Here is an 8,730-nt window from a genome sequence, read left to right as displayed (position 1 = left end):
GGGTGCCTGACTGGCACAGTTGGTAGAGCATGTGACTCTTGATATTGGGGTCATGAGTCTGAGCCCCATGTTGAATATAGAGCTTACCTAAAAAAAATATTTTTAGGGGCGCCTGGTTGGCTTAGTATGTTGAGCATCCAACTCTTGATTTCAACTCAGCTCATGATCCCAGTGTCATGGAATTGAGCCCCACGTCAGGCTCTACACTGAGTTTAGAGCCTGCTTAAGATTCTCTCTCTCTCTCTCTCTCTCTCTCTCTCTCTCTCTCCCTCTCTCCCTCTCTCCCTCTCCCCCCTCCCCCTCTCCCCCTCTCCCCCTCTCCCCCTCTAATTAAAAAATTAATTTAGAGCTGTCAACTACATTGTCGTTGAACATGAATAGTGGTGTTATAATGTCTGTGTATTAAACTAGAGAATTTTAACCATTTTATTGCTCTGTCAGATGAAGAGGGTGAAAGCTAGGATATAAAATGTCATGGGGGCGCCTGGGTGGCGCAGTCGGTTAAGCGTCCGACTTCAGCCAGGTCACGATTTCGCGGTCTGTGAGTTCGAGCCCCGCGTCGGGCTCTGGGCTGATGGCTCGGAGCCTGGAGCCTGTTTCCAATTCTGTGTGTCTCCCTCTCTCTCTGCCCCTTCCCCGTTCATGCTCTCTCTCTGTCCCAAAAATAAATAAAAAACGTTGGAAAAAAAAAAAAAAAAAAAACTTTAAAAAAAAAAAATAAAATAAAATAAAATGTCATGTTTTATTACAGAACATTGGTTAGTAAACCAGACAATATTAAAATTTGAGGAGGGAAAGTAGCACTTTTTAAACTGTCAAATTAGATTTATTTTTAATAGACTGTATATTTTAACATACTTTGTAGAGAATTTTTAGGTTTACAGAACAATTGAGGGGAAAGTGGTTCCCACATACCTTCTTATCCTTTCCTACACAGTTTATCTTATTAACATCTTGCATTACAATTGATGAGCCAGTACTGATACATAATGATTAAAGTCCACTGTGTTGTACATTCTATAGGTTTTGACAAACATACAGTGACATGCATCCATCATTACTGTATCATACAGGGTAGTTTTGCACTCTAATATTCCCTGGGCTCCCCATATTCTTCATCCCTCTCTACCCCCCAAACTCTTGGCTGCAACTGCTCTTTTTACTGTTCTATAGTTTTGCCTTTTTCTGAATGTCATCTACTTGGAATGGTACAGATGTAGCCCTTTCAGATTGGCTTCTTTCACATAGTAATATGCATTTAGGTTCTTCCGTGTCTTTTTGTAGCATGAAAGCTCATTTCTTTTTATCCCTGAATAATGTTCTACTGTCTAGATGTACCACAGTGTATTTATCCTTTCACCTATTGAAGGACATCTCAGTTGCTTCCAAGTGTTGGCTCTTCTCACGTACAGGTTTTTGTGTAGACACAAGTTTTCAACTCCTTTGGGTAAATACCAAGTAGTGCAATTTCTGGATTGTATGGTAAGAGTATGTTTAGTATTATAGGAAACTGCCAGACTTCCTTCCAAAGAGGCTGTACCATTTTGCATTCCCACCAGCAATGAACGCGAGTTCCCATTGCTCTACGTGAACGCGAGTTCCCATTGCTCTACATCCTTGCCAGCATTTGGGGTTTTCAGTGGTTTGGATTTTAGCCATTCTAATAGATATGTCGCAGTTTGTCATTGTTTTAATTTGCATTTCCCTGATAACATATGATGTGGAGCATCGTTTCATATGCTTATTTGCCATCTGTATATCTTCTTGGTGAGGTATCTGTTCAGGTCTTTTGCCAAATTTTTAATTGGGCTGTTATTGTCAAGTTTTAAGAATTCTTTGTATATTTTGGATAGCAGTCTTCTCAGATATATGTTTTGCAAAGATACTTCCCAGTCTGTTTCATTCTTTTAAGCAAAATAGATTCTGTCTGTAAATGCAGTTCCTGTTAGCCATGGAAATTCTAAAAACTAGCAACATAAAAAGAAGGGGGAAAGCCCTAAGACTCCTGAAGTTCCCTGAATACCAGGCCAGTCACATTTATTTAGATAGCCTGTTAAGAAAACTAAGTGTAAATGCTTTCATCTAAAATCACTTTTTATTTAGTCATTGTAATGTTTTACAGTAAACAAATAAAGTTTGGTGACCTGGTGGCCTAAGGTAATTGGTGATTCTGTGTTTGATCCCTTTCTTTGCTTTATTATATACAATTCAGCGTGTGTTGTTTTTTTTTTTTAAATAAGTTTATTTATTTAGAGAGAGAGTGGGCAGAGGAGCAGAGAGAATTCCAAGTTTTTATAAGTTTATTTAGAGAGCAGGGGAAGGAGCAGCAGAGAGAGAGAATTACAAGTTTTTGTAAGTTTATTTATTTAGAGAGAGCAGGGGGAGGGACAGAGAGAGTGAATTCCAAGCAGGCTCCACACTGTCAGCACGGAGCCTGACTCAGGGCTCAAATGCACAAACTGTGAGATCGTGACCTGAGTTGTGATCAAGAGACACTTAACTGACTGAGCCACCAGGTACCCCTACCATCAGTGTTTAAATGGCACTTTTAATATTTTTTTTTATTTTTATGTTTTGTTTTTTACTTATTTTTTTAGTAGGCTGTATCCAACATGGGGCTTGAACTCACAACCCCAAGATCAAGAGTCATATATTCTACCTACAAAGCCAACCAGGCACCCCACTTTTAATATTTTTAAATGATTCTGTACAAAATATTCCCAGTACTCTAAAGTTTGAATCTTATACCAAATTGATATTAAGAACACAAAACTAGAGGCACCTGGGTGGCTCAGTTGGCTGAGATCTGACGTCAGTTCAGGTCATGATCTTGCAGTTCATGGGTTAGAGCCCCATGTCAGGCTCACTGCTGTCAGCCTATCAGCGCAAAGTCCGCTTCAGATCCTCTGTTCCTCTCTTTCTGCCCCTCCCCTATCCTCTCCTGCTCTCTCTTTCTCTCAAAAAATAAATAAAACATTTTTAAAAAGAACACAAAACTAAAATAATAAATGTACACTGGCCAAACGGCATGCTTCTATAGTATAACTTAATAAAGAACTCAAAAACAAATCACTCTTGGAAACCAGGACTAAATAAAGTGAAATTCTGTACAACTTTCATAGTTTGGCTCCTTTAACCAACAGGCTATCTTGTTTGACCATGCTTGCTATATGCTGAAAATCATTATTAAATTTATAAGGAAAAAATCTGATGATATCAGGAGACATTATTATTCCAACTTAAATTGTTAGAGACGTGGTTTAACACTCTGAACAAGAGTACTGAACTATTATAGGATTGTTCTCCCTGTGTAGATGTGCTCTTAAAAATGAGGTTTTAGGGGCGCCTAGGTGGTTCGGTCGGTTGAGCATCCGACTCTTGATGTTGGCTCAGGTCATGATCCCAGGGTCATGGGATCAAGGCCCATGTCAGGCTCCATACTGAGTGTGGAGCCTGCTTGGGATTCTCTATCCCTCCCTCTAACTCTCCCCCACTCAGGCTCTCTCTCTCTAAAATTAAAAAAAAAAAAAAAAAATTTAGGGGTGTTTGGGTGGCTCAATCGGTTAAGCATCTGACTCTTGATTTCAGCTCAGGTCATGATCTCACGATTTGGGGGTTTAAGCCCTGCATCAGGCTCTGCGTTGTCAGTATGGAGCCTGCTTGGGGTTTTCTCTCTCTCAGTCCCTCTCTGCCCCTCCCCTGGCTCTCTCTCTCAAAATAAATAAACTTTAAAAAAAGATTTTTTTTTTAAATAGCATTTTATAAATAATGTATTCAAAGATTTTGACCTACTACATAAAGTAAGAATCCCACTCTTTAAGAAAAATATACAGATTTAGGTAAGAGTCTAAATTCTCAAAGATTCAAGCCTGATGCCAAGCCTTTAAATTTCTAATGCTTCAATTCCAAAGGACCAGTGGATAGCAATTTTAGTACACAAAACTCCACTATGCTGTATAGCTCCTTTTCTCCTGGGTCAGACAGCTTTATTCTGCTTCATTAACCCCTTCTTTGCTCCTTGATGGATCTTGGAATCCAGTTTCCAGATTTTTGGATTTCCTTTAATAGGAAACTTCACAATCATTTCCTGGGGATTTGTGCAGATGAAAACAAATGGAGAATCAGATTCTTGACTCATGTCTGGATACTGTTCCTTAAACTGCTTCTGGGACAAGCAGTCAATGAGGTCCACACAGCCCAGAAGACAACCTGATGGATAGTCGTTGGGAAATTCCACATCTTTCCCACGAAGAAGACGATATGTAGTCTGGAGTTCTGAGACTTCTTGAGGAGAGGGTCTTTTGGCTGTGGCTGCTATCCAAAGACGTCCTCTGTGAGGAGTGTACCAACTTCTGCCCTCCACCCTTTTGATCCCTCTGACAAGCAGAGAAGCCCAGGGCTGATGCATAGAGAGGCACCAGCCACCATCAAAGCCTTCCTGAAATTCTTGGTCCTGGATTCGCAACTGGTGCCGATAGGAGTTCATTTCTAGTTCCGATCCTCCTGAATGGAAAGCCTTCTTCTGTGAGGCTGCACCTGTCTGGTCTATCCACTGGGGAGGGGACTGGTACAGGTTGGGATTCACCAGAACTCCCAAAGGCTCGTCAGAAGATCTATCCAATTTGGTGAGTGGTCGGTTCAAGGTTCCATTGGTAATTGCCTGTATTGTCTCATCTAGTTTGCTGTGATACTCTGCTAGAGGATTTTCATCTTCCACGATCTTCCTGCCTGCAAAGTCAATGGTGATTTTCTTAGAGAGCCGAGACATATGTCGAAATTCTCTCAGCTCCTCCTCTCGTTTTTGCAGGGTCTCCCGCTCAATTTTAGACAACCACTGGTTAGAATCACTGGCAAAGTAATCTGACTCATCATCAATGACTTGCGTCCTTCGAATGCTAGTTCTGTCAAATTCTAACAGTTTGTCCTTATGCTTAATAGCCTTCTCCAGACCAGACTTAATTCGCAATTCTTGATGAGGAAGAAGGTCCTTGGTAGAGATGTCCACCTTTCCAGAATTCTCCGTCCCTGACATTAGCTTCTTCAGCAATTTCTGGCTCTTGTTTGAGTCACGCTGTAAAATATCCTGTTCTTCACGAGTACATACCAGAGTGCCACAGAAAAAGCAGGGGCCAGAACCTTCTTATTCACAGACAAATCAGACAGTTATTGATCAGCTTGTGCTTCTGGCCCAGGCAATCACAAGGATGGCGACCAGGAATCAGGACTGCAAGCCTGTCCTGTCCCTCTTTTGTGTATAAACTGACAAACTTTGTCTTCTTCTTTAAGGAGCTGCTGTTCTCCTGTGCCTTGGCCAAATCAAAAGGTGTTTTGACCTCCATGGTTGTGTCAGGTTCAGCAAATGCAGGAACTTCCTGTCTATTTCTGCCTTTCCTCCTACTCCTCTTTAGCTGGTCTCCTGATCTCTGCCCATCCAACATTTCATCTTTTTTGAAGGACTGCTGCAGAGCATCAGAACTCCACTCCTGATCATTCTTTTGCCATTTGGTTATAAGCTCCTCTATGAATTGACCTTTTTTGTCCTCATTTCCCTGAAGGAGGTCAGTGACATATTCTCGTATCTCTTCAGCACTCTCAATTGACAAAACATGCTGCATGATCTCCTCGCTGACATCCAGGCCGAAAGTTTTCCTTAACTGCTGGGTACACCAGCCCACCAGCTGCTCCCGGGACGCCGCCCCTGCCACCGCCATTTTTCCCAGCCGGAACCAGCTGGGCTCCCAAGATTTTTTTTTTTTAATGAGGTTTGAGAGGTGCCTGGTTGGCAACTCTTGATCTAGGGGGTTGTGTGTTCAGGCACCACATTGGGCATAGAGCCCACTGGGAAATAAAAAAAGAGAGAGAGGTTTTAAGGAGATGGTAATATAGCAAAAAAGCTAATTTAAAGGTATGTTGTTTTATACTGCAGATTTGGGTTCCCACATGGCTGGGGTGTTGGCTTCCCTTCGTAAGGTGATCTGCTTGGCCTACATAGTCTACTCTCTTAGCCATTTTCATATCAAAGTACATTGTTTTGGTCTTTGAATACTGTCAGCATGATAGAATCAAGTTCCATAAAAGGCATTTGAGAGACAACTTTATGTATAAAGAAAGTGAAGGTGGCAAAAACCAAGTATATTGTTCCTTTTTTTTCTTATCGTAACTCCATTTATAAATCATAGGGTGCAAAATGTTTATGCCTAAAGCCTATTACAGATTTTGTAAATGCTGTGAGTAACCATACAATGCAGTATTAATTTCAAAGCCATCCTTTAATGTTGCACAACTGCGTTTGTTCTTAGAATGTTAGTTTAAAATGATTACATAGCTCTATAGAAAAACTTTTCTAAGTTTAATAGAGAGTTGTTACTTTGTCAGTGGAGGGTTTTTCCACTTCAGTGTGGATTAAGGTGAAATCTTAGCATAAGAATCCTTACCCAGGTATTCTCAAGGGAACTTAGTGATGTCTTCTTGAAGAAGACATGTTCCTTGAGCCACTTTGCTTGAATAAGGCCTGGTTGCTTGGATGGATCTCACAGTTATCCTAGGATCTCCCTTCCCCATCCCTCCAGGGATTTCTTTGATGTCTCTGCAGCTTTGGGAGTTCCCATTTTCTGCATTCCATGCTTACCTTTATATATGGGATTAGTCTTATTTTGATATGAAGCACTTTCTTTCCATAGAAGCACTGGTGATAGGTTGTTGGGGCTCACATGTTTGAAATAGCTTTGTTCCACCCTCACCCTCGATTATTTGCTTGGGGTAGGTTTGAGGTTCTGTGTTGATCGTTTCCCTTCGGAATCTTGCAGATGTTGTTCTGTTGGCTTGTTTCTAGTGTTGCTTTTGTGATACCCAGAGCCATCTGATTCCTGATGATTTGTATGTGACCTGGCTTGGGTTTTGTTTTTGTTTTCATTTTTTGACCCACCAACTCCTATCCCCCTCACCCCCTGGGCAGCTTGTAGAGTCTTCTTTTCGACCTCAGGTTTCTGAAGCTTCACAGCAATGTGCCTTGGCTTGATTTTCACCTGTGATGCTGGGCATTTGGTAGGCCCTTTCCTTCTGGCAGCTGATGTTCTTCAGTTCTAAGAAGTTAACTTAACTTGAATTATTTTGTTGATAATTTTCTCTCCTTTACTATCCACTCCTGTTACTTGGATGTCGGACCTCCAGAACCTGGTCTCTGATTTTATCTGTCTCTCTTATTTTCCATCTCTGTCCTTTTATTCTACTTTCTAAGAGACTTTAACTTAATTTTCCAGCCCTCTGATAGAATATTTTCTCTGCTATCATATTTTTAAATTTCTGAGATCTCTTTTTTATGCTCTTTGAATGTTTCTTTTTTAGAGCATCCTGTTTTTATTCCATAGTTGCAATATATTTTCTTATCTCTTTGGTGAGCTTAATATTTTTTCTATCCCCTGCCCCCATCTCTTTTTTTTCTTTTTCTTCAAGTTTCCTTCTCCCTGCACAGCTTCCATTTGTTCTATTGGCTTTTTGTTTGCTTGTTTAGATCACTGCTGTTAAAAGATAAACTGAGGCATCTTAAAACTTGTAAGAGTTTATTTGGGGAAAATTAGTTCAAATTGAGCAGCATCCAATCTAGCAGACAGAAAGGAGCTCCCAGTTGCTGCACAAAATAAAAGACTTAGAGGTAAGAAGGAAGTGGGAACAAGGAAGTCATAGTAGACCAAAAAAGTGGATTGGTTATTGCAAAGTTACTTTCCTTTAGGGGATGGCAGGGGTCTATCAGGCAGATTACCTAACTAGTGCTGATCAGATGATTTCCTGATTGACTGGTTTAAGATTCCATTCCTGGGAGAGTCAACCCGTAATTAAGTCTCAGTTTGGTGACATGGGACTTAGCATAAACGACTCCATTTTGGGCCTATTGTTTTAAATACTGTCGTCCATGTTAAAGGCCTTCTTTAGGTTTCTAGTAATTTTTGATTATTTGCTCATAATTAAGATTAAGAGACTACAAAGCTAATTGGAAATTCTGAGTGTGGGAGTGAGGCTTGTTTGCTTGAAGCATCACGGGGAGGATCTGACTGTGCCATTTGTTGGGTAATCCCTATATCATTTGTCTTTAAGTATTGCCTTTCTTGGGGAAAATCTTCCCAATTCCTGCCTAGAGAGTACTGTCTGGATGCTGGCATTTCTGGGTTGAAGAAACCCAGGAGAGGAAGATTCCATAGGATTCTGTGTCCTTGTGGCTGTATAATTGACCTCTTAGCTACATGGTGCCCATATCCTCAGATATGCTTTTGACTGGCTTGCTGTCTTCCATTCCAGAGAGAGAGGGTCAGTCATTTAGAGGCATGGGGTGAGTGAAAGTGTCTGGAATCTAACTTATCAAAAATACTAAGACCCCAGTAGTGTTGTTTTAGTTGGGCTTTGGGATGGAACAAAATTAGATGTGTGGTCAATCTGCCATTTTAACCCAAAGTCCCTTTAGAAGCTTTTAAAAATTAGGCTTAACCATTTATACAAGACATTTTTATGAAGCTCCGATTATGTGCCAGACACGTATGCACACTATCGTCTTTTCCATCAAGTGTGTTCATTACTGCTCATTAACTAAAATCACAATGCATAAATAATATAAAGGCAGTTTCAGCAAACATTTGAGTCAACTGTGCAAGAATTCAAGTTTTATAGACATTAATATGGAAGCTATGTAAATTAAGAAATGTCTGTTTGATACAAATGCCTATAACAGTGACAATATAG

The 8,730-nt window shown here is 40.5% G+C and overlaps 1 protein-coding gene across 1 annotated transcript; it reads right to left on the bottom strand.

Annotated features, from left to right (window-relative positions):
• Positions 1-3,961: 3,961 nt before the first annotated feature.
• LOC131506634 (activating signal cointegrator 1-like) lies at positions 3,962-5,733 on the bottom strand. Its single transcript, XM_058720409.1, is given in 2 exon segments — positions 3,962-5,150; positions 5,152-5,733. Coding segments are annotated over 2 exon segments (1,734 nt in total). The 5' UTR covers positions 5,712-5,733; the 3' UTR covers positions 3,962-3,976.
• Positions 5,734-8,730: the final 2,997 nt, after the last annotated feature.

Source organism: Neofelis nebulosa, chromosome 3, assembly GCF_028018385.1.
Source record: "Neofelis nebulosa isolate mNeoNeb1 chromosome 3, mNeoNeb1.pri, whole genome shotgun sequence".
NCBI lineage: Eukaryota > Metazoa > Chordata > Mammalia > Carnivora > Felidae > Neofelis > Neofelis nebulosa.
This window is presented reverse-complemented; position numbering and strand designations above follow the sequence as displayed.